Source organism: Bufo gargarizans, chromosome 3 (assembly GCF_014858855.1).
Source record: "Bufo gargarizans isolate SCDJY-AF-19 chromosome 3, ASM1485885v1, whole genome shotgun sequence".
In the NCBI taxonomy this organism is placed as follows: domain Eukaryota; kingdom Metazoa; phylum Chordata; class Amphibia; order Anura; family Bufonidae; genus Bufo; species Bufo gargarizans.
In genome coordinates, this window is record NC_058082.1 from 231,228,064 (window position 1) to 231,254,202 (window position 26,139).

At 43.7% G+C, this 26,139-nt stretch overlaps 1 protein-coding gene across 1 annotated transcript in view; it reads left to right on the forward strand.

Annotated features, from left to right (window-relative positions):
• CLYBL (citramalyl-CoA lyase) overlaps positions 1 to 25,930 on the forward strand; it is a 374,710-nt gene extending 348,780 nt beyond the window's left edge. Inside the window, 2 exon segments of the mRNA XM_044286389.1 lie at positions 25,656 to 25,745; positions 25,747 to 25,930. Coding sequence (XP_044142324.1) covers positions 25,656 to 25,745; positions 25,747 to 25,866 — 210 coding nt within the window. The 3' untranslated portion in view covers positions 25,867 to 25,930.
• Positions 25,931 to 26,139: the final 209 nt, after the last annotated feature.

Below are 26,139 nucleotides of genomic sequence, written 5' to 3' on the forward strand. Positions count from 1 at the left end.
AGTTATTTTTTAGGACACTATGTGGCAATAATTACTGACGGGGACACTATCTGTGTGGTACTAGTATTTTCAGGGGGATTATCTGTTTCTGCAGTATTAGGGCTCACAGCGGGCACAGTATTGCGAGTGGCAGGATTAGATGTTCAGAAGGTGGGAGGATGATGGAAAAGTAGGAAACTAAGATGTCTGTTTATCATACTCTGCAGAGATGAGAGATGGCTGAAAGAAATCATCGCGGTCTGGGCCATCAGCTGCCTCCGTGCCATCAGCTGCCCCCTCTGTGGCAACAGCTGCCCCCAGTGCCATCAGCTCCCCCCTAGTGCCATCAGCTGCCCCACAGTGCCATTAGCTGCTGCCTCAGTGCCACCAGCTTTCCCCCAGTGCCATCAACTGTCCCCCAGTGCCATCAGCTTGCCCCCTCAGTGCCATCAGCTTGTCCCCCCCAGTGCCATCAGCTTGTCCCCCCAGTGCCATCAGCTTGCCCCCCCAGTGCCACCAGCTTGCCCCCCGTGCCACCATTTGCCCCCCCCCCCCCCAGTGCTACCTTCTCCCCATCCTAGCCATGTCCCCAGCGCCAGTGAAATAAAATGCTTACCTCTCCTGTAGGGGCGCCGCTCCACAGTTCGTCCCTCTTCTTCTCTGCGCACTGCACTGTCGTCCTGATGTCCCACAGCGTCAGGTCATAGTACACGCTTACCTGCACTATGTCCTGACGATGTTTCAGAAGGAATGTGCAGCGTGGTGCAGGCTGGCGGATGACCACGGAGCGGTGAGTAATAGCAAGCGCTTCACTCCTGCTCCGTGGTCACATGACACAAATTAATCCTCGATGCTAAATATTTGCATCAAGGATTTTTTTTTTGTGTTTAATTACTTGATTCAGTCGAGTAATCGTTTTAGCCCTACCCTGAAGGAATGTTGCAAGTATTTAATTTTAGTTTTAGTTGCCTACTTTGGGCTTTAGCCTTCATTGCTGCGTTCCAAATGTCACAACTTTATTTTGTACTTGACATAACTGAATGATTGCTTTTTTTGTAGGACAGATTACACTTTTATGGCACAGTTTGGGGTATATAAAACTATATATATTTTTGAGTGGGGCAGGAATAAGAAAAATCCTGCATTCTAGCATCAATTCTTATGCCATGCACCAGGTGATATAAATAATATGTTAACTTTGTTCTATGGGTCATTGCAATTGTGGTGATCCAATATATGTACCGTATTTTTCGCCCTATAAGACACAACGGCCCATAAGACGCACCTAGGTTTTTGAGGAGAAAAATAAATAAAAAATATTTTAAACCAAAAGGTGTGCTTTTGATGGGTTTTGAACTAATGGTGGTCTGTGGATGACACTATTATGGGGGATTCATGGATGATGCACTGTTATTAGTCTCTGGATGACACTGTTATGGGGATCTATGGATAACACTGTTATGGGGGCATCTGTGGATGGCACTGTTATAGAGGATCTGTGGATGGCACTGTTATGGGGGATCTATGGATAACACTGTTATGGGGGCATCTGTGGATGGCACTGTTATAGAGGATCTGTGGATGGCACTGTTATGGGGGCATCTGTGGATGGCACTGTTATGGGGTATCTATGGATAACACTGTTATGGGGGCATCTGTGGATGACACTGTTATAGAGGATCTGTGGATGGCACTGTTATGGGGGCATCTGTGGATGGCACTGTTATAGAGGATCTGTGGATGGCACTGTTATGGGGGCATCTGTGTATGGCACTGTTATGGGGGCATCTGTGGATGGCACTGTTATGGGGGCATCTGTGGATGGCACTGTTATAGGGGCATCTGGGGATGGCATGACACTGCTATGGGGGGATCTGTGGATGACACATAGCATCTTATGCATTGTGTCATCCACAGATCCCCCCCATAACAGTGTCCCTGTGTAGTGAATGACCCCCAATACATGGGGTTGGGGGTCGGCATCTTGTTTTGTAATGGCAGCGTGGCCCGTTGCAGTCACTGTATTTCATTACACCGGGCTCCGCTCACTGTAGTAATCATATAGGCAATGTTAAACTGTAGAATTCCTCTCCAATCCAGGCTGTAGTACTTAGTACTAACTTCCATATCAGGCAGGAGGCCGGGCGGCGGCAGTGTAACTCGCTACATTATGCGCCTGCGCCGCCTGCTTCATTCATAAAGTGGGAGGAGCAGGCACGTGATGTAGTGAGTTACGCTGCCGCCTCCCGCCCGCCCGCAGTTTAACATTGCCTATATGATTACTACAGTGAGCGTGACCTGATGTAATAGAATACAGTGACTGCACCGGGCCCTGCTGCCATTACAAAACAAGATGCCGTCCCCCAGCCCCTCCTCCCTCCCTGCTGATACACATGCCGGCCGCACTGTGCAGCAGCGCAGCGGCAGTGTATCAGTGTAAATTGCAGCATTCGCCCCATAAGACGCAGTGCTATTTCCCCCCACTTTTGTGGGGTGTAGGAAAGTGCGTCTTATAGAGCGAAAAATACGGTATTTTATATTTTCTGTATATACTAAATAAAACCACTTTTCTTGAAAAAATAAAATAAAAAGCACTCAGCCGTATTGTCAGTGCCATAGACTTTGAATGGAGCAGCAGGGTGCATGCTTGACCACTGCTCCATTTGCACTGCTAGCCACAATGGTGGGGGGAACGGGTGACCAAAGAAAGTCCCAGTTGTCAAACTCATACCCATTCAGTCCAGTATATAATGTAGCACAATTGAGCAACCATCTCTTCAGTGTGTAGCCATTTAGCTCATGTATATGTTTTTGTCATCTATTTGGATGTTAAACTTTGAATGGGATGTAGGCAAAACATCATAGATACATCTTTTATAATACAAATGGTTTTCCATTGCTTCACTAGCAAGTAATCTAATCTAGACTACTCAGAATGTATCTGGGTCACCGTTTGATTCTTTTCTGGCTGCATCTTAGAGTGAATAGTTTTTCTAGCCAAAATATGTATTAGCTACTGTGCACACCTGCGTTCTCTCAGTAGGATGCTTTATGCTTGCTGGAAGAGAATTTGGGAGATGGGGCTTTATAATACGGAATGCTGTGCACATTCTCATCCTGGATAATTGTATTTGCTACAAGTTTAATTTTTGATATTCCCTTAATATTTTTGAGGCAAATAGCTATTTCTTTTTCAAACTGAAGTCACATAACTACTATATTAGTGATTAATACTTTCTTCGGTTACACATCTGCACTCCTTGAAACTGATGTAATCAATTTCAGAGTTCGGTGAAAAAGACAAATGGATGATTTCGAAATTCCCTTCAATGGCCAAATAAACCAAAATTCAGATGCTCATCCAAGATCTTTGACCTAGCAAATTTCTGCAGGCTAGAGTACAGCCTGTTTCTGTAAGAAGTTTTCATCCTGCCCAGTAATGATACTCCTCTGTCAGCCATAGTAAGCAGCTGATACAAAGAGAAGCTCCTATTCTGAAGGACATAGAGATGGAGGAGAAACTAGAAGTCATGTTTATTGTACAGTAAATGGTGGTATTTCTTGTACTGCAGTATACAGCAAAATATACCAGTGTTTTCTTCTAAGGCCCCTTGCAGACAACCGTGTCCGGATAAGGTCTGGATGCGTTGCGGCAAACCTGTGTGAGTAGGTACGCAATTGCAGTCAGTTTTGACTGCGATTGCGTTCCGTTGTTCAGTTTTTATCGCGCGGGTGCAATGTGTTTTGCACGCGCATGATAAAAAACTGAATGTGGTACCCAGACCCGAACCCGGACTTCTTCACAGAAGTTTGGGTTCGGGTTTGGGTTAGGTGTTGTGTAGATTGTATTATTTCCCCTTATAACATGGTTATAAGGGGAAATAATAGCATTCTGAATACAGAATGCATAGTACAATAGGGCTGGAGGGGTTAAAAAAAATAATAATAATAATTTAACTCCCCTTAATCCACTTGTTCGCGCAGCTGGCATCTCTTCTGTCTTCTTCTTTGAGGAATAGGACCTTTGATGATGTCACTGCGCTCATCACATGGTCCATCACATGATCTTTTTTTTACCATGGTGATAGATCATGTGACGGACCATGTGATGAGCGCAGAGATGTGATCAAAGGTCCTTTTCCTGTGCACAGCAAAGAAGAAGACAGAAAAGAAGCCGTGCTGCGCGATCAAGTGGATTAAGGCGAGTTATATTCTTATTTATTTTATTTTTTAACCCCTCCAGCCCTATTGTACTATGCATTCTGTATTAAGAATTATATTATTTTCCCTTATAACCATGTTATAAGGGAAAATAATAATGATCAGGTCCCCTAGCAACCGTACGTGAAAATCGCACCGCATCCGCACTTGCTTGTGGATGCTTGCGATTTTCACGCAGCCCCATACAATTCTATGAGGCCTGCTTTGCGTGAAAAACGCAGAATATAGAACATGCTGCCATTTTCACCCAACGCACAAGTGATCAACTGGCTGGGCGGCACTAAGCTCCATTCAAGGGAATGGAGCTTAGCCGCGCCCAGGCCAGTGATACTAGTCGTGACGTCACTGGGCCTGCGGTAAACAGTGAGAAGGCCGCGGCGCTGCTGGAGCGCCGCTGCCTTCTCAAACAGATGATCGGTGAGGGTCCCGGGTGTCGGACCCCCGCCGATGAGAAGCTGATGATCTATCCAGAGGATAGAGCATCAGTTTAAACAAAGTGCAGAACCCCTTTAAGGAATCATGACGTACCGGTACGTCATGTGTATTTCCGATCACTGCCGCGCGGCAGGCGGTGATCGGAACTGGGTGTGTGCTGAAATCAATCAGCAGGCATCCTGGGAAAATGCGCGGGGGGGATCCTGTGAAACCACCCCCCCCCCCCCCCCAGTATCGGCAATCTTGGCAAGCTGCGTTTCCGGGTTATTCGGGTCTCTGGTGACCCGATAACCTGGAACAGGATGGTGATCGGTGTTGTGATAATAAACCACCAATCACCATCCTGTGATCCTGAGAGGTGATGGTGACAGCACCTCTCAGGATTGCTTCTGATTGGCTGCAGGGTGGGCAGGAGGTTTAAACTTTCTGCGGCTCAGCATCCTTTCCCTTTCTTTGTCCGGAGCCCTTTGAGAGAGAAGCAGCGTCGGATCTGTGCCCAGCAACCCCCATATCTGCCCAGCCACCCCCCTTCTGACCCTCCACAGTGCCCTCTGGCACTAAAAGGTACTTAGGGAAAGGTTAGGTTAGGCAGGGATATTCAGGGAAAGTTTAGTGGGGTGCAAGCAATTTATTTTTTATTTTTTTGCGTATGGTGACTGTGGCCAGCACTCTTAGCATCCGGCCACTGTTAGCACATCGCACACCCCACTGCTGATCAGCTTCGGACGGCTGATCAGCGAGTTTTAATATTTATATTTTTTTTCACATTTTATGTTTTTTTTTATTTAGTTTTTTTTTTCTGTTAGTTTTAGGGATAAGTACGTGAAAACCCGTGCCCCCACACACATGCACACTAAATAAAGATTTCCACACACGCACACACACACTCCCCTATGGCCCCCTGGATGTTCTCGGCCGAGGAGGCATACGCCCAGCTTGCCTCCGACTCCGAGAGCCCTAGTGAGGATGAGGATGACCCCACTTTCCTTTTGTCATCTGCGTCCTCCTCATCATCTAGCGATGATGATGAGCCCCCAAGGCGGCGGAGCAAGGGGACTACCATGCCAGGGACCCTGTGGCCCACACTAGTACGAGCAGCTCTGGGGCTTGTAGTAGTTTTCCTGCCCACCGAAGCCCCCTACCGGTGAACTTGCATGGTGTACCCCAGAGCATTTTGAGCCTGTGATTCCTGATTTTGTTGGCCAACTAGGAATCCAGATTCCTCAAACTTTTTTTTAATGACCACTTTGTCAATCTGATGGTGGAGCAAACGAACCTGTACGCCCAACAGTTCATTGCTCAACACCCAGGCTCCTTTTTGGCTAGGGCCGGTGGCTGGACTCCAGTCAGTGCAGCCGAGATGAGGATGTTTTGGGGCCTCGTGCTGCACTTGGGCCTAGTCAAAAAACCCAGTGTCAGGCATTACTGGAGTGGGGATGTCCTCTACCAGATCCCACTTTACAGTATGGCCATGACACGTACCCGGTTTGAGGCCATCCGGAAATGCCTGCATTATGCAGATGATGCAGCATGTCGTTCCCCCCCCCCCCCCCCCTTCCCCAAGGTGATCCTGTACAAAATCAGACCGGTGATCGATCACTTTGGGGCCACATTTTTGGAGGCCTATGTACCTGGAAGGGAGGTCGCGGTTGATGAGTCTCTCATTGCTTTCAAAGGGAGACTTATTTTCCGCCAGTATGTTCCTTCTAAGCGGGCGAGGTATGGCGTGAAGCTGTACAAACTTTGTGAGAGTACCTCAGGGTACACTTACAAGTTTCGTGTGTACGAGGGGCGAGATTCCCGTATTCAACCCCCAGAATGTCCCCCCACTCTGGGTGTTAGCGGGAAACTTGTGTGGGACCTTATGCACCCACTGCTAGATAAGGGTTACCACCTGTACATGGATAACTTTTATACTAGTATCCCCTTGTTCCAGTCCCTCGCCACCAGATCCACATCCGCTTGTGGGACCTGCAGAAAAATCAACACGGCCTCCCTACCCACCCCCTCCAGGTACCTATCCCCAGGGGTGAGACCTGTGCCCTTACCAGTGAAAACCTGTTGCTGGTCAGATATAAGGACAAGAGGGATGTCCTTGTACTGTCCACAATTCACGGTAACGGCATTACCCCTGTCCCTGTGCAAGGTACCGCGGCAACGGTCCTCAGCTTGATTGTATCGTTGACTACAATCGGTATATGGTAGGAGTTTATCTCTCTGATCAAGTCCTCAAGCCATATAATGCCATGTGCAAAACCCGGGCATGGTACAGAAAAGTTGCGGTCTACTTGGTGCAGGTTGCCTTGTACAACTCTTTTGTGCTGTCCTGAAGCGCTGGCAACACAGGAAAATTCCTCCAGTTCTATGAGGCAGTCCTTAAGGCCCTGATCTTTTCTGACCGGGAAAGAGCAGGCCGGAGTACCTCGGGAACTTGAGGCGCCCGGATCATCCCTGGCCAACACTTTCCAAGTGTGGTCCCCCATGCTGGAAAGAAGGAACGGACCCCAAAAAGGTGCAGTGTGTGTCACAGGAGGGGGATACGAAAGGACACCACCACTCAGTGTGACACGTGCCCCGATCATCCAGGCCTCCGCATTATTGGTTGCTTCACGTAGTACCACACTGCCATGGAGTACTAAATTTATAAACCCCCTCCCCAATTTTAATTCCATTTAGCTACTGACAATCGGAAAAAAAACTTTGATTCTCAGACTTGAGACACTAAAACCCCAATTTTTTTATTTTTTAAATATTATTTTGTAAAACTAAAATAAATAAGAAAATAGACATATTAGGTATCGCCGCGTTCGTAAGAATCTGCTCTATAAAAATACCCCATGACCTAAACCCTCAGATGAACACGGTCAAAAAATAAATAAAAAATGTGCAAAAAAGGTGATTTTTTTGTCACCTTACATCACAAATAGTGTAATAGCAAGCAATCAAAAAGTCATATGCCCCCCAAAATAGTGCCAATAAAGCTGTCCTCTTATTCCGCAAAAAATTTGCCCCTACCTAAGATAATTGGCTAAAAATAAAAAATAAACTGACTCATACTATGGAGATACAAAAATTATAATTTTTTTGTTTATAAAAGGATAATATAGTGTAAAACCTAAATGCATTTAGGTATCGCCGCGTCTGTAAGAATCTGCTCTATAAAAATACCCCATGACCTCACCCCTCAGATGAACACGGTCAAAAAAATTAAATAAAAACGGTGCCAAAACAGCTATTTTTGGGCAAATTTTCTATTTTAATCAGTTTTTTCCTATAACAAAGAAAGGGTTAACAGCTAAACAAAACTTAATATTTATTAACATGATTCTTCAGTTTACAGAAACAGTCTATATATGGTCATAAACTGTTGCATGACCAAACGGCAGGGCTAAGAAGGAAAGGAACGACGTATGGTTTCTGGAAGGCAGATTTTGATGGCCTTTTTTTTGGGCACCATGTCCCATTTGAAGAACCCCTGACGCACCCCTAGAGTAGAAACTCCATAAAAGTGACCCCCTTCCAAGAAACTACACCCCTCAAAACCAATTTTTACAAACTTTATTAACCCTTTAGGTGTTCCTCAACAGTTTATGGCAAATGGAGATGAAATTTCAGAATTTCTATTTTTGGTAACCTTGCCTCACAAAAATGTAATATAGAGCAACCAAAAATCATATGTACCCTAAAAATAGTCCCAACAAAAGTGCAACCTTATCCTGTAGTTTCCAAAATGGGGTCACTTTTATGGAGTTTCTACTCTAGGGTGCATCAGGGGGGCTTCAAATGGGACATGGTGTAAATAAACCAGTCCAGCAAAATCTGCCTTCTAAAAACCACACGGCGCTCCTTTCCCTCTACGCCCTACCGTGTGCCCGTACATTAGTTTACGGCCACATATGGGGTGTTTCTGCAAACTACAGAATCAGGGCAATAAATATTGAGTTTTGTTTGGCTGTTAACCCTTGCTTTGTTACTGGACAAAAATTGATTAAAATTGAAAATTTGCTAAAAAATTTAAATTCTTAAATTTCATCTCCATTTGCCAATAACTCTTGTGGAACACCTAAAGGGTTAACGACATTTGTAAAATTAGTTTTGAATACCTTGAGGGGTGTATTTTCTAGAATTGGGTCATTTTTGGGTGGTTTCTATTACAGTCCTGATCAAAAGTTTAAGACCACTTGAAAAATTGCAAAAAATCATATTTAGCATGGCTGGATCTTAACCAGGTTCCAAGTAGAGCTTCAACATGCAACAAGAATAAATGGTAGTGAGACAAAACATTTTTTGATCATTCAATTTAATGAAAACAACAAATAAACTGAAACAGGCTGTTTTTCAGCTGATCAAAAGTTTAGGACCACATGCCTTTAAAAGGCCAAATCTGTGCAAAGATGTGGATTCATTGTCATTTTCTGTCAGGTAGTCACACGTTGTGATGGCAAAGGCAAAAACACTCTCCCTTTTTGAACGTGGTCGGGTTGTTGAACTGCATAAGCAGGGTCTTTCACAGCGTGCCATCGCTGCTGAGGTGGGACACAGTAAGACAATCATTTGGAATTTCTTAAATTCTTAAATGATTATGAGGGTTATGGAACAAAAAAGTCAAGTGGAAGACCAAAAAAAAATTCATCAGCACTGAGTCGGAGGATCCAATTGGCTGTCCGTCAAGAAACTGGACGATCCTCGACCCAAATTAAGGCCCTTACTAGTGCTGACTGTAGCCCCATAACCATCAGACGGCATCTGAGACTGAAGGGCTGCAAAAAACAAAAACGTCTTCAAGCACCTCGTCTCCTTGAATGCCACAGAAGTGCTCTTTTGGACTTTGCAAGAGAGCACCAAACATGGGACATTCAAAGGTGGAAGAAAGTTTTATTTTCTGATGAGAAAAAATGTAACCCTGATGGTTTCCAACGTCACTGGCATGACAAGCAGATCCCACCTGAGATGTTTTCTACGCGCCACAGTGGAGGGGGCACTATAATGGTCTGGGGTGCTTTTTCCTTCAGTCAAACAATGCAGCTTCATGTCCAGATGTTGCAGAGAGCATTCCTCATGACTGAGGGCCCCCGTCTGTGTGGTAACGACTGGGTTTTTCAACAGGACAACACTACAGTACACAATGCCCGCAGGACAAGGGACTTCTTCCAGGAGAATGACATCACTCTTTAGGCCCATCCTGCGTGTTCCCCTGATCTAAATCCAATTGAGAACCTTTGGGGATGGATAGCAAGGGAAGTTTACAAAAATGGACAACAGTTCCAGACAGTAGATGGTCTTCGTGTGGCTGTCTTCATCACTTGGAGAAATGTTCCCACTCACCTCATGGAAACGCTTGCATCAAGCATACCAAAACGAATTTTTGAAGTGATAAAAAATAACGACGGAGCTACTCATTACTGAGTTCATGTTTGGAAGTTAGATTTCTGTTTTGGAAGGGGGGTTCGTTTTTTTGGGAGGTTTGGTCCTAAACTTTTGATCAGCTGAAAAACAGCCTGTTTCAGTTTATTCGTTGTTTTCATTAAATTTAATGCTCAAAAAATATTTTGTCTCACTCCCATTTTTCTTGTTGTATGTTGAAGCTCTACTTGGAACCTTGTTAAGATCCAGAAATGCTAAATATGATTTTTTTGCCATTTTTCAAGTGGTCTTAAACTTTTGATCAGGACTGTATGTAAGCCTCACAAAGTGACTTCAGACCTGAACTGGTCCTTAAAAAGTGGGTTTTTGAAAATTTCTGAAAAAATTTCAAGATTTGCTTCTAAACTCCTAAGCCTTGAACGTCCCCAAAAAATAAAATGTCATTCCTAAAATGATCCTAACATGAAGTAGAACATATGGGGAATGTAAAGTCATAACTATTTTTGGAGATATTACTATGTATTATAGAAGTAGAGAAATTGAAACTTGGAAATTTGCAAATTTTTCTAAATGTTTGGTAAATTTGCTATTTTTTATAAATAAAAGTTATTATTTTTTTTTTCTCCATTTTGCCAGTGTCATGAAGTACAATATGTGTCTCAGAATGGCCTGGATAAGTAAAAGCGTTATTTACACATAAAGTGACACTGGTCAGATTTGCAAAAAATGGCCTGGCCCTTAAGGTGAAAATAAGCCTGGTCCCTAAGGGGTTAAATTGTAATATTTTTTTTTTTTACTTTTTTTATAGTTGCCATAGAGCACTATATCAAGTAATTATTAGATTGCTATTTTCATAGACTCCAATACATTAGCATTGGAGTCTATGAGAAATGTACTAGTTTTCTATGGAGCCCTGCTACAGGCAGGAGCTCCTTAGGAAACACTATGCAGTAGCCCCCTGTTATTCTCTATGACAGGGGCTGCTGCATACAAGTTTCGGCTCCTCCGATCGCAACATGAGGGAGCCGGAGCATACCTGGAAGCGCGCGCTCCCAGTAATACACGCGCTCCGATGAGTTGGTTTGACCACGGCGAGCATAGGTGTCTGCTGTGCAAAACTGCAGCTATAGTGCCCACTCTGCTGAGCAGTAGGCTCCATCTTTAAAGACCTGGCCAGCGCCATACTAGTACGGTGCTGGTCAGAGGAAGGGGTTAAGTCAACTTCAATTCAAATTGGTGGTAGTTTGCTTAGCATGTTATGCCAGATTTTTATTTTATGTTTTTACAGTACCCCATACAGTTAATTGTTTGCAGAGGCACAGTGATTCAATTACTGAATAAATTTAGTACCTGGTGCAGCACTTTTATTGGAGTTCCCCACAGTCAAACATTCATGGCCTTTTTTTAAGATGATGAATACTTAAATATAGAAGATAGCTTTCCGATTCTAATAAAAGATACTCCCAGGGCTGACTGGCCATAGACTCTAGAGGGAAATTTGCAATAGGCTGAAGTCTAGGAGTCCACCCAAGCCCTGTTCACTGCTGCTGGCTGTGTACATAATAATCTAATGCTCTTAGCATTAATTATTGCTTGTAGTATAGGGTACTTATGTACTTGGCTGGCGGCTACAGATGCCCTCCTGAATTCAATTGTCTTGCTGTCCTCAGGACTGATACTGCAGGGAATGGGAGCCCGTGGCTCCCTTCCCTTCTGTTTTCATTCATTGGCCACAGGCCATCATATGAGGCAGTCTACAAATGGCACAGGTACACGGGTGTCTCAGGCCACAAGTAACTTAAATTGGGCACTGTAGGATATATTACTAGAAGTCTAGGCAGCATGCTGAAGGTAAAGCTGGCTCGATGCTGGGGCTCACATTTCACCTTCGAAGCCCCCTGCTACATATCTTAATTAGAGACAATTGGAGAAGGACAGAACTTGGAAGCTATTTATGGTCACCACACAGGGACAGCCGTACTGTTGTATTTGGTTTTGCTGGGATGGTATTTTGTGCTGCACTATGGTATTGCTGGCCCCACATACTTGTGTTGCCCGTTCCTTTGTCAATTTGGACCGGCCAACAACATTGGGGCCACATTATTCCCAGATTTCTAACTTTCTGTAGGATTCTTTCTAAACATCCCCCATTTGGAGTTTTGAAAACACCAGGCCTAATGTTGTAGTATCTGCTCTATATACCCACATTTTAGAATCTAAATTGGTCTCCAATTTTTTTTCTATGCCTATTGGAAGGACTGTATGCCTTCTCTTACTGAGGAGGACTGGAATGAGGTAGTAGAGTCTAACGTGCATGTTTTTCCCTCAATAAAGTTTGTCTTCAACTATATAAAATGGGGCATTTGTCCCAAACAAGCTGCCATAGATGCCCAACCATCACGAATGCCCTTATTTTATGATTTCCTGGAAAGAGGTCATAGTGCTGCTATTTGATCCAGCTGCTCCCCCTGTGTTATTTATCCCAGAGTTATGCCTTCTGGGAATACTGCAGGATAAACACTGGACCCATCAATCCTAGGGGGAGATCAGCCACCATCTTTATCTCAGCGGGAACACTAAGTTAATACAGGTTGGCCAGTAGATTGTTGTTGTTTTTTTTTATTACCTGCAAGTCACAAAAGATGCAAAAAGCAGTCACCATTCACATCTATTCATCTTTGGGCACGTAGGATTATGTTGGCTGATACTGCTTGCAGCTCTTCAACAGTGATGCTGCCAAATAAAAAAATATCCTGCTATTTCCAACAAAATGGGGCAACATGCGACACCTCACCAAATTCACTGGCATTGAATCATGAACTGTTTACAGGGGAGCGAACTGTGAGCAAGGGGTTATGGCCACCTCGTTCCCCAGTCTTGTCCACCTGCGATTTTTATCTGTGGGGAAATTTAAAACAGAAAGTGTCTGCTAAAAATCCACATCCCCTGAATGAACTCAAGGTAAACATCACAAACACTATCTTCAGCATCACTGTTGAAGAGCGGCAAGCAGAATCGGCCAACATAATCCAACATGCACAAAAGTGTATAGACGTGAACGGGGACCACTTTCAGCATCTTTTGTGACTTGTGGGTAATGTAAAAAAAAAATCAACCCATTTGCTCTTTCATCTTGTCATACTATCGCTGGAGCAAAGGAAGAACGGACCGGCACTCGCTGTAACATGCGCAGTGGCCACACCCCAGGCAACAGCTTTGACAGGCTGGCTAAACCAGGTTGAGAGTAGCCGTCAGGCCATTGACCTTCGGTAACAGAGGGATTTGTCTATCCCGAGCATGTGAAGACAGAGTCTGGCGGAGTGAGCGGATGTCCTGACATCTTGACCGAATGATTCTTCTTGGTGATTTTAATGCAAGAGTGGGATCCGATCACTCCACCTGGGATGGCGTCATTGGCAAAAACGGCATCAGCACATGTAACAGCAATGGTCTGTTACTATTGAAGACATGTGCTGCTCATGACTTGGTCATTACTAATACCATCTTCTGTCTACCTACTCGCAAAAAGATGTCCTGGATGCACCCACCCTCCAAGCACTGGCATCTAATTGTTTTTGTCATAGTGCGGAGGAAAGACATACAGGATGTAAGAGTAACTGACGCCATGCCGAGTGCTGACTGCTGGACTGACCATAGACTCATCATTTTTAAACTAAATATCCACATCAAACCTAAGAAGCGGCCACAGGGAAACAGAGTTGTGATAAAGAAGATCAATGTCAATACATTGGCAAATCCCAATATAGCAGCCTCATTGGTAAAAGATCTTGACAATCAACTCATGAACCTGCAAATGCAGGAAGGTGCTGAGAAGGACTGGGAATGTTTCTGACACATCCTGCATTCGTCTGCACTTAAGGCTCTTGGACCCACATGCAGGAAACAACGGGACTGGTTTGATGAAGAGATTAAGGCCTTGTTAGCCAAAAAACATCGCCTTCACCGTGCTCATCAACATGACCCGTCGTCAACTGCAAAGAAAAATGTTTTTATCAACACTCGCAGGACTATACAGAGTAAACTCCGTAAGATGCAGGACTCCTGGCTGAGTGCCAAAACAGATGAAATTTAGACGTTTTGGGGTAGAAACGATGCCAAACGATTCTATGAAGCCATCAGATCCCTGTATGGACCTCAGTCCTCAGGAAGCTCCCCTCTACTGGATTTGAATGGTACAACTCTAATCACTAAGAAAACTCTGATTCTACAGCGTTAGGCTGAACATTTCCACTCTGTGCTGAATCGCCCATCTACCATAAATAATGAGGCTATTGACAGAATACCCCAGGTGGATATCAACTATAGCCTGGATGTCCCACCATCAGAGGCTAAAACCTTACAGGCCAACAGTTAATTGTCCAGCGGTAAGGCGCCAGGATCTGATGGAATTCCGACGGAAGTCGAGGCTGATGGTGCAGTGCTTTTTGAAAAACCCACCCAATTGTTCCAATCTTTCTGGAATCAAGGTTCCATACCTCATGAACTGAAATACGTGTCCATCATATACCTCTATGAGAGGAATGGAAATAGACAAGTCTGCGATAATTATAGAGGAATATTACTTTTATCAATTGCAGACAGGATCTTGGCACAAATGTTGCTAAATCGTCTGATTGATCATCTGGAACGGGGTCTTCTACCTGAGACACAGTGTGGTTTTCGCAAAGAGCGTGGCACAGTGGACATGATATTTGCAGCTCGACAGCTCCTGGAGAAATATAAGGAGCAAAATCGTTAACTATACACCAGCTTTATAGATCTTACCAAGGCTTTTGCCACAGTTAGTCACAAAGGTTTATGGTGCATTATGTCGAAGTTTGGATGCCCAGACAGATTCATCCTGATGGTACAGCGATTCCATGATGGTATGGTGGCTTGTGTTCTGAGCAATGGTGAATCTTTAGAAGCCTTCCCTGTCACAAATAGCGTTAAACAAGGGTGCATGATCGCACCAACCCTGTTCAGCATAATATATATTATTATAGAACCAATGGGAAACTATTCAACCTACGAAGACTCCAGGCTGTCACCAAGGTAAAAGAGACTGTGCTTCGTGAGTTTCTTTTTGCTGACGATTGTGCCCTTAATGCAGAATCGGAGCAGGAAATGCAAGCCAGTATGGACAAATTTGCAGCAGCATGTGACAACTTTGTCCTCATCATCAATGCAAAGAAAACCGAAGTGATGTAGCAGCCAGCTCCGAAAGCTCAATACCAAGAGCCTACCATCACACTGAAAGGACAAAAGCTGCATGCAGTGGACCAATATAGGTATCTTGGCAGTACTCTCTCCCGTGCAGTGACCATTAACATTGAGGTGAACTGCAGAATTGCAAAGGCAAGGTCTGCATTTGGCAGACTGCGGACCATTGTGTGGGAGCACTGTGGAATAAGCCTTGCTACAAAGCTTAAAGTCTACCAGGCGGTAGTGTTAACCACCCTGATGCATGCTAGTGAGACCTGGACAGTATACAGAAGACATGCTAGACAGCTGAACCACTTTCACATGACTTGCCTCCGTAGAATCCTGAGGATCCAGTGGCAGGATAAGTTGCCAGATACAGAAGTCTTCTCCAGAGCAGGCTTACCATCTTGTTACACCTTGCTGATGAAAGCTCAGATGCGCTGGGCAGGCCACGCCGTAGCGATGCCAGACCATCGCATCCCTAGACAGATCTTCTATGGTGAGCTGTCCCAGAGTAAGCGATTGCATGGGGGGCAAAAGAAGCAATACAAAGATACACTGAAAGCCTCTCTCAAGTCCCTGGATGTTAACATCACCTCGTGGGAATCTCTGGCGCATGATCATTATACATGGCTTTCCCTGATCAATCAGGGTTGCCAGACATACGAATCCAGAAGGACAATACTAGCACAGGAGAAACGTACACTTAGTAAACACAAAGCTGAAAATGCAAATGCTGAAACAAAAACATCCATATTTGTCTGTTCAGTATGTAACAAAACATTTAATGCTAACATAGGCCTTAATAGCCATCTAAGGAAACATCGCTAATGGCCGAAGATCTATCTATCAGATCTCAAGGTCCTCATCGAAAAACGATGGATGAACAACACTGAGCCTTAAATAGGACCTTTCATGGGTCCAGACATTATAAAATAAGTAGCACGTTATGTAGGATATAAAGCAGGGATCTAATAGCGCTTACTATTTTTCCTTGGCAACGCTCTGTTCGCCCCCTGTGCCCCGGTTGAATTCTCCCGCCTGGTATGCTACTTAATAGCATCAGAACAGGGAGGAGGAAGCGCCAGGGTTTCTCAATGGGTGTCTCCTTCTCCCTGGCTGTAGTGTGGTCCAATCACAAAGGAGAGCGTCACAGCCAGGGTAAAAAAAAAATCACCTTCCTGGCTGTGACGCTCTCCTTTGGACCACGCTACAGCCAGGGAGAAGGAGACACCCATTGAGAAACCCTGGCGTTTCCTCCTCCCTGTTCCGATGCTATTAATTAGCATACCAGGTGGGAGAATTCAACCGGGGCACAGTGGGCGAACAGAGCGTCGCCAAGGAAAAATAGTAAGCGCTATTAGATCCCTGCTTTATATCCTACATAACGTGCTACTTATTTTATAATGTCTGGACCCATGAAAAGTCCTATTTAATTCTCAGTGTTGTTCGTCCATCGTTTTTCAATGATGACCTTGACATCTGATAGATCTTCAGCCATTAGTGATGTTTCCTTAAATGGCTAATAAGGCCTATGTTAGCGGTAAATGTTTTGTTACATACTGAACAGACAAATATGGGTGTTTTGTTTCAGCATTTGCATGTTTCAGCCAGGGCAAAAGTGATGCCCATTGAGAAACCCTGGCTTATCCTCCTCCCTGTTCCGATGCTATTAATTAGCATACCAGGCGGGAGAATTTAACAGGGGCACAGCAGGCGAATGGAGCGGCGCCCAGGAAAAATATTAAGCGCTATTAGATCCCTGCTTTGTGCCTTACATAACCTGCTACTTATTTTATAAGGTCTGGACCAAGGAAAGGTCCTCTTTAGAGGCTATGTACACCTTCAGAGGCAAAAAAATTTATGATTTGCATTTTACTAATTTTGGGCTAAAATAATTTTTTCAATTGGTCTTTATTAAAAATATTGAGCAATTCTCTAACAAAGGATTTACCGTTTGTCTAGCTGTGTGAATTCTACTTTTTGCTTTCTCTTTGTGCCGCTCATCTAATAACCCTTATCTCTAATTCTCTAGCCACATTCTTATCAGCCAAAAACGGAGCTATAATGAGTGTTTTTAATGTCAGAGAGGAGAGATAAGCAGCCTAGATTAGCTAGTTGATGGAGCAGGGAGAAAATTCAGATCCCTCTGTTAGAGCATCTCAGCTATGTACAGAAAAAAGGGTTCCATATTTGTAATAAAGACCAATTAAAAATATTTTTTTTTAGCTCAAAATGAGTATAATGCAATAATTAAAAAAAATATTGTCCCCAAAAGTGTGGTCAGTGACTTAATTGTACATTAGTGAGCAGGTTAAGGGGTTGTACAACCCCTATGATGCCTCTCTAAATGCCCGGGCCCCTCACACAGGTTGTACTTACCTCGCTCCTCGGCACCTGCGTCGCCCTGATGCCCGCACAGCCGACTAAACATCTCCTCGTTGCATGGATCAAAACATCCAGCAACGGGGAAGACTGGGGCAGCCAATAACAGGTTACGATGGGAACGAGCCTCCCTTGCATCGCCTGCGATTGGCTATTGTATGAATATTTTAACATCTTCTGTCTGTTTTTTCATATTGTTTATTTGTTAGGAATTGGATCCATCCCCGAGTCATGTAAATTGCATGCTATATATTTAAAAACATTCTGTCTGTAATGGTACATCCACACAGTGCAGTTGTGACATGGCTGCATAGTGGTCAACTACAGCATGGCTGTATAGGCCTCAACTGACTGCACTTTTTAGTCGGTCTGCATTGTGAATGGCCTTGCAGCACCAGCGATACTGTACACCCATTAACAACGCAGATAGAATAAATAGTGCAGTCCTACCTGCTAATTAACTAGTTAGAGCCTGCTGCCACTCATGCAGTACTCAATTGCAGGGCAGCCGTGTTGAGTTCTCAAGTCATCACAATACACTACGTGCAGAATTATTAGGCAAATGAGTATTTTGACCACATCATCCTCTTTATGCATGTTGTCTTACTCCAAGCTGTATAGGCTCGAAAGCCTACTACCAATTAAGCATATTAGGTGATGTGCATCTCTGTAATGAGAAGGAGTGTGGTCTAATGACATCAACACCCTATATCAGGTGTGCATAATTATTACGCAACTTCCTTTCCTTTGGCAAAATGGGTCAAAAGAAGGACTTGACAGGCTCAGAAAAGTCAAAAATAGTGAGATATCTTGCAGAGGGATGCAGCACTCTTAAAATTGCAAAGCTTCTGAAGCGTGATCATCGAACAATTAAGCGTTTCATTCAAAATAGTCAACAGGGTCGCAAGAAGCGTGTGGAAAAACCAAGGCGCAAAATAACTGCCCATGAACTGAGAAAAGTCAAGCGTGCAGCTGCCAAGATGCCACTTGCCACCAGTTTGGCCATATTTCAGAGCTGCAACATCACTGGAGTGCCCAAAAGCACAAGGTGTGCAATACTCAGAGACATGGCCAAGGTAAGAAAGGCTGAAAGACGACCACCACTGAACAAGACGCACAAGCTGAAACGTCAAGACTGGGCCAAGAAATATCTCAAGACTGATTTTTCTAAGGTTTTATGGACTGATGAAATGAGAGTGAGTCTTGATGGGCCAGATGCCTGGATTGGTAAGGCCCCATGCACACGGCCGTTGTTCACGGCCGTGTGCGGGCCGTGGAACCGCGGCCTGGATCCCTTCCTGTGAGCTGGAGCGCACGGCGTCACTGGTTGCTAGGACGCCGTGCGCCCCCTGCTGCCGGCACAGTACAGTAATACACTGGTATAGATCGTACCAGTGTATTACTGTTCTGTGCCGGCAGCAGGGAGCGCACGGCGTCATAGCAACCAGTGACGCCGTGCGCTCCAGCTCACAGGAAGGGATCCAGGCCGCGGTTCCACGGCCCGCACACGGCCGTGAACAACGGCCGTGTGCATGGGGCCTAAAGGGCAGAGAGCTCCAGTCCGACTCAGACGCCAGAAAGGTGGAGGTGGAGTACTGGTTTGGGCTGGTATCATCAAAGATGAGCTTGTGGGGCCTTTTTGGGTTGAGGATGGAGTCAAGCTCAACTCCCAGTCCTACTGCCAGTTTCTGGAAGACACCTTCTTCAAGCAGTGGTACAGGAAGAAGTCTGCAAGGTAAAAAAAACATGATTTTCATGCAGGACAATGCTCCATCACACGCGTCCAAGTACTCCACAACGTGGCTGGCAAGAAAGGGTATAAAAGAAGAAAATCTAATGACATGGCCTCCTTGTTCACCTGATCTGAACCCCATTGAGAACCTGTGGTCCATCATCAAATGTGAGATTTACAAGGAGGGAAAACAGTACACCTCTCTGAACAGTGTCTGGGAGGCTGTGGTTGCTGCTGCATGCAATGTTGATGGTGAACAGATCAAAACACTGACAGAATCCATGGATGGCAGGGTTTTGAGTGTCCTTGCAAAGAAAGGTGGCTATATTGGTCACTGATTTGTTTTTGTTTTGTTTTTGAATGTCAGAAATGTATATTTGTGAATGTTGAGATGTTATATTGGTTTCACTGGTAAAAATAAATAATTGAAATGGGTATATATTTGTTTTTTGTTAAGTTGCCTAATAATTATGCACAGTAATAGTCACCTGCACACACAGATATCCCCCTAAAATAGCTAAAACTAAAAACAAACTAAAAACTACTTCCAAAAATATTCAGCTTTGATATTAATGAGTTTTTTGGGTTCATTGAGAACATGGTTGTTGTTCAAAAATAAAATTAATCCTCAAAAATACAACTTGCCTAATAATTCTGCACTCCCTGTATAAGACATGGAGTTGAAGCTAATAAGTCTTAGATATTGAGCCTCATTATTTATATATATATATATATATATATATATATATATATATATAAATCTTTCATGGTGTTACCTGCTTCTGGCAGTGAAGACATTGAAATGTTCAGCATGATTTTTGTTTCCCTTTTCCCTAATGTAGTTTCAGTTTAGTGACAGTTCTGGACTTCTGCCAGTTTGGGTTTAGTGGTTATCCTTGACAACTGGTTGCTGGATGTAGATTTTATTTTTTTTCTGTGAAATGCTGCTGACCTGAATATTGATGGTAGCTTCTAATTCATAGAAATTATTGAATTATTTTACTTCACATGGCCACATATTGTTTCATATTTATTCAACCCAACTGACACCAATTACTTTCAGATATATTTAGTTGAAACAGCACTTTGAAAATGAATAAGACACGTCCTTCATTGTATTGAGGGTACGGGGGTATGCCTTCTACAGTGAAAATTAAGGAGCTTTTATAATGCTTTAAGCCTGTTCTCTAACTGTCTTTTTGTAATAGTGAGGGAAAATGCAGAAAGACAGAGCGCAGACAGTTATCTCAGGAAAACATATGGTCCCCTGCATCTTCATCCCAAAACCTGGATAGTAGGATGAGCGAAAGCCTGTATCAGGCAACTTCTAGTATTCGCATATAGTTTGACATAGATTGTCTGTCTGTGAATAAGTCAAACATATACATCAGATGATTAGCAGTTACATTATTGGAAATATGTAAGTGCTTCTGCCAATTCCTCCTATATGATCATTTTAATTGCAACTCTTTGGTGATCAGTCACATCTAGAATTCAGCATAGCTGTACATTTTTCTACTATAGTGGAAAACTAAGATTGTAGAATCAAACCAAAAATTTAGTGTGATATTTGAATGTTAAAAGGAGCTTGGCTGTAGACATGAAAATGTCCTACCATTTGTTTTTGGTTTGTTGAAGGTGATTTCATATGCCAGAAATATCTCGGGTAGGGGTCCAATTGCCTGAACCTTACCAATCCTGAAAACAGGGATTGCCAGTCCTGGCAGGCGCACAACAAAAAATATATGGCATATCAAACTATTATGGTTGTATTATATATATATATATATATATATATATATGTATACATTAAACTTTGTTACATATGTACTGTATGTCTATATATTACATAGAGCTATACATATCAATATGGCATGTTTGCTTGAGTTACATACTTAAGTTTCCCTCCAATCTGTTAGAAGTCTGTAGTCCATTCATAATTTTCTATATATTCATAAAATATGAATAAGGAAGCCACATTGAAATGTGTGTGCAGAGTACAGATTTACCTAATAGCTTTAGTGTGCATTCAGTTTTTGTCTAACTACTATCGATGGACCATTCTGAAATATGGACAAAAATAGGACTTGCAGTGATCTTCCCAGTGGATATGACATTGACTTATATGGGTCAGTTTGCCATCTGTTTGGTCATGGGCATGAGCCCTTAAAGTGTCAAAACTAGCACAACCCAGGATACTATAAAAATTAGTATATCAGAAATATTGTTTGTGAGGAAAAGCTGAATTTACTTGCTGTAACATAAGGTCCACTGTTTACCAGTTAAGGTTTAAAAAACAATAGTTTCATTATTTCACTGTTCTTACACCGTGTGATGCTGTAGACTCCAGTGCCAAATGACCAGGTGGGAAGGTAGCTGGCCACACTGCTGCAGCCACTGCTTAGTAGTCATCGTCACTTTGCAGTGGACGTCACTAAGACATTGCAATGACAACAGGAAATAGCAGGGAACTCTGGTTTAAAATGGGACTGTCCCATTGAAACAACTTATCCCATAGCCACTGGATAGGGGATGAGTGTCTGATCTGCTGGGGCCCTGGCCAATAACGAAAAAGGGAACCGTGCTCTCTGTTCGAATGGAGCAGCAGGCACACATGTACATCCGCTGTTCCATTCTACTGTAAGTACAAATGCTGGGCTATCTCCGGCAGGCCTGTAGAGCTGAATGGAGCGGTAGCGCAAACGTATGACTGTTGCTCCATTTCAACAAGGGAGCATAGTCCTCTGTTGTCATGATCAGTGAGGGCCCCAGCAGTCGGACAACCGCAATCAAACAGATCCCCTATCCTGTGCATAGGGGAGAATAAGTTGTCTTTAAAGGGGTTCTGCACTTTAATTTAACTGATTATCTATCCTCTGGATAGATCATCAGCTTCTGATCGGCGGGTGCCCGACACCCGGAACCCCCGCCGATCAGCTGTTTGAGAAGGCAGCGGCGCTCTAGCAGTGCCGCGGCCTTCTCACTGTTTACCACCGGCCTACTGACGTCACGACTAGTATCAACTACTGTGTGCGCGGCTAAGCTCTGTTCACTTGAATGGAGCTTAGCCCCGCCCACGCTAGTTGATACTAGTCGTGACGTCAGTGGGCCGGCAGTAAACAGCGAGAAGGCCGCGGCGCTGCTGGAGCGCTGCTGCCGCGCTGCTGCCTTCTCAGGCAGCCGATCAGAAGCTGATGATCTATCCAGATGATAGATCATCAGTTAAATTAAAGTTCAGAACCCCTTTAACGGACAAACCCATTTAACAATTTTAAGCCATTTGAGCATGATGATTTAGGGTGGATTCCCACTCCCGTCGACCTTCCATGCAAGTGGGGTTGTTTGGGCAACAAGTGCATGAATAAGTACATGAAATTCTGCAAACTCCATTCAAGTGAATGGGGCAACTGCAGAAATTTTTGCAACAAGTCTGCCGCATGTGAATTCTTTACATGTTTGATATGAGCAATGTTTCTGTCCAATTGTGGTCCGTGTTTTTCTTTACAAGGGATAGCATCTACATTTTTTTTTCCTAGCACACATCCTCTTTTATTACATACTATGCTGGAACGGTCAACCACATGAAAAAAAAAAAAAACACATTGAATATGAAAGGATTAATGATGGGGCAGGTTTATGAAATCTTTTCTTGTTTCCCATCACAGCACAACCTTTATTTTTTAAGATCACTATAAGAAATGAAAGCCGAGCTGTGATAATAAGGGCAGTATTTTAGCTTAAAAATAATGGGTAAACATGGCCCACGAATAACATTTATCACCTATCCACAGAATAGATGATGAAGGTATATTTGCTGCAGGTCTGACTGCTGTAGAGGTGCTCTTGTGTGAATGGAGCACTAGTGTCCATGTGTGACCACTGCTCCTATTCACTTCTATGGTACTGCCAGAGATAGCAGATTTATGTACTTAGCAGTCCCATAAACAGATTACAGATCACACATGCATACTGCACAAGCCTGTTCACTTCAAGACCTCCATTCTCACGATCAGTGGGGTGGAAGCAGCCAGATCCCCATCAATCATACATGCCGGAGGCCTTCAAAGGTACAGGGTTCTGATTCTCATGATCAGTAGAGGTCTCAGTGGTAGGACACCCACCAATCTAAGAGTTATCCCTTTCACTCCATAAAACTAGAAAGAATACACTGTATTATAACATGACTGCATTTAACAAGAGAAATATGGCTACCATCATACATTATAGAAAGATTTCAGCATGTCTGTAGAGAGTACTTTTCTCCAATTGTCTCATTAATCAGCAATATCGTTAGCATTCAGCTGGATGTGTGAATCTTTTGTTAAATCAGCTCTAAATAAATTAAACTGAGTGTTTAAAGGGGTTGTCTGGCCTAGGAGATGACCACCCCAATCTTTAGAACACTTGTCTGTCTGCAGTCCCACTCAGTGGCAGATTAACCTATGGGCGTTCGTCCCACATACTGAACGCCCACATACTGCAACGAGGCATGGGAGCGCATAGAGGAGGACATGGGGGCAGTGTGGGGACAAATCGCTTCAGGGGGCACAGTATGGGGGCAGATTATTACATGGGGCAAATCACTTTATTGGGGCAGATTACTACATTGGGGCAAATTACTTCATAGGGGTGTAGTGTAGGGGCACAGCGTGGGGGCAGATTATTACATCGGGCAAATCACTTCATTGGGGCAGATTACTACATTGGGGCAAATTACTTCATAGGGGTGTAGTGTGGGGGCAAATCGCTTCAGGGGCACAGTGTGGGGGCAGATTATTACATGGGGCAGATTACTACATTGGGGCAAATTACTTCATAGGGGTGTAGTGTGGGGGCAAATTACTTCATAGGGGTGTAGTGTGGGGGCAAATCGCTTCAGGGGCACAGTGTGGGGGCAGATTATTACATGGGGCAAATCACTTCATTGGGGGCAGATTACTACATTGGGGCAAATTACTTCATAGGGGTGTAGTGTGGGGGCAAATCGTTTCAGGGGCACAGTGTGGGGGCAGATTATTACATGGGGCAAATCACTTAATTGGGGGCAGATTACTACATTGGGGCAAATTACTTCATAGGGGTGTAGTGTGGGGGCAAATTATTTCATGGGGGCAGTGTGGGGGAAATTATTATATGGGGCAGTGTGGGGGAAATTATTATATGGGGCAGTGTGGGGGAAATTATTATATGGGGCAGTGTGGGGGAAATTATTATATGGGGCAGTGTGGGGGAAATTATTATATGGGGCAGTGTGAGGGAAATTACTATATGGGGGCGGATAGCATCTATACTTAACTCTGACCTATTCACTTCAAAGGATATATGCACATGAGCATTGTTTTTCACTGACCATTTGTCCATTCAGGAAAAATCGCAGCGTGTTCTATCTTCATCCATTTTTTACACAGTACTAGTCAATGGGTCAGTGGAAAAAAAATGACAGCAGACGCATGGCATCCAGATGCAGTTAGTTCTCTACTGATGTTTGCTAGGGGATGCTATGTGTTATTCCTCAGTTTTTCTTCATGTGGGGGAAAAACGGATGTAAAATGGATGCAATCCTAAGGGAAAAAACTGAAACACTGGACACAATCACAGACGAAACTGAATTAAACTGCATGCAACACCATCAGAGAAACAGGCATTACTATGTGTTTTTGTTTTTTTTGTGGGGCGGTTGTTTTTTCTTAATTCATATTAATAAGCCGTTACAAAGAGGGACACAGCTACACTATAAAATTGTTGGACGAGAATGAGAACAGTCATTTTTACCCGTTATTTCACCTCTACATGTAGCATTGGTAAAATCTTTTGAGATTTATTTTTGTCTTCGCACTGAATCTCTTTCCAGTAACCAATATCCATAACTTAGTAGGACATTTCTTCCATATTCTTCTGCTGTCCTTACAGGACATCTAGCAGTAATCATAAATCCACTATGCTATTACTAACATCTAGTAAGTCAATATACAGTATTTTGCATGGATATGTAGCAAAGGAGAATTTGTCATTTAACACTTGGGGGCTTCATCGTGACTTTTTAGTGTAAGTATTGGCCAAATTAAATTCTTTCTCTGTAGTTTTCTGTGGCTCTCCATTTTCTTAGCAGGGTATGCAGATCTAGGTCTTAATATTGTAAGTCACGCCTGCTCCTGCTGGGTACAGTATTGCTGACCTGTCTTCCAGGTACTTGATGTTATGTCTTTGCTATGACTGTGAGTTGTGTGTAGTGGTAGCTGGATGTGGTGATCACCTGAGGGCTGCGTTTGTTGGTTGTACAGAAAGAGACATATTAAGGCCTGATTTGTGGTCTTGTTCCTTTGATGTGTTGCAGGGGGCATTCACTTTCCATGGGAGCATGATAGACATGCCCTTGCTTAAGCAGGCACAGAACATCGTTACGCTTGCCACAGCCATCAAGAACGAATCATCTGTTAAATGAAGCTCTCAACAGGAGTCCACTCCATACAGCGCTTGTCTTAGAGGACGGAGAGAGACTTGAGAAGTATTCTGAGGGACGTTGGAAGCCATTGAGCCTAGAATGATCATGATGCATTTCTTTTTTTTGTATATGTATGTCATTAATTACAATAAACGTCACCTCCAGTAGCTCTTAGTCCTGACTTTCTTCTGGGCACCGCCATTTATCCTGTTTCTTCCTATAAACATTTAAGAGAGGGTGACAAGGGCTGAACTGCCATAAACTTGTGCAGGATGGCTCTGTGTAGCCACATTTACATGACACTGGAGATACCACCACAGGTCATATGCTACGTCTTGTTAACGGGCTTAGCCAAGCTGTTTTGGAGAGGTTAACC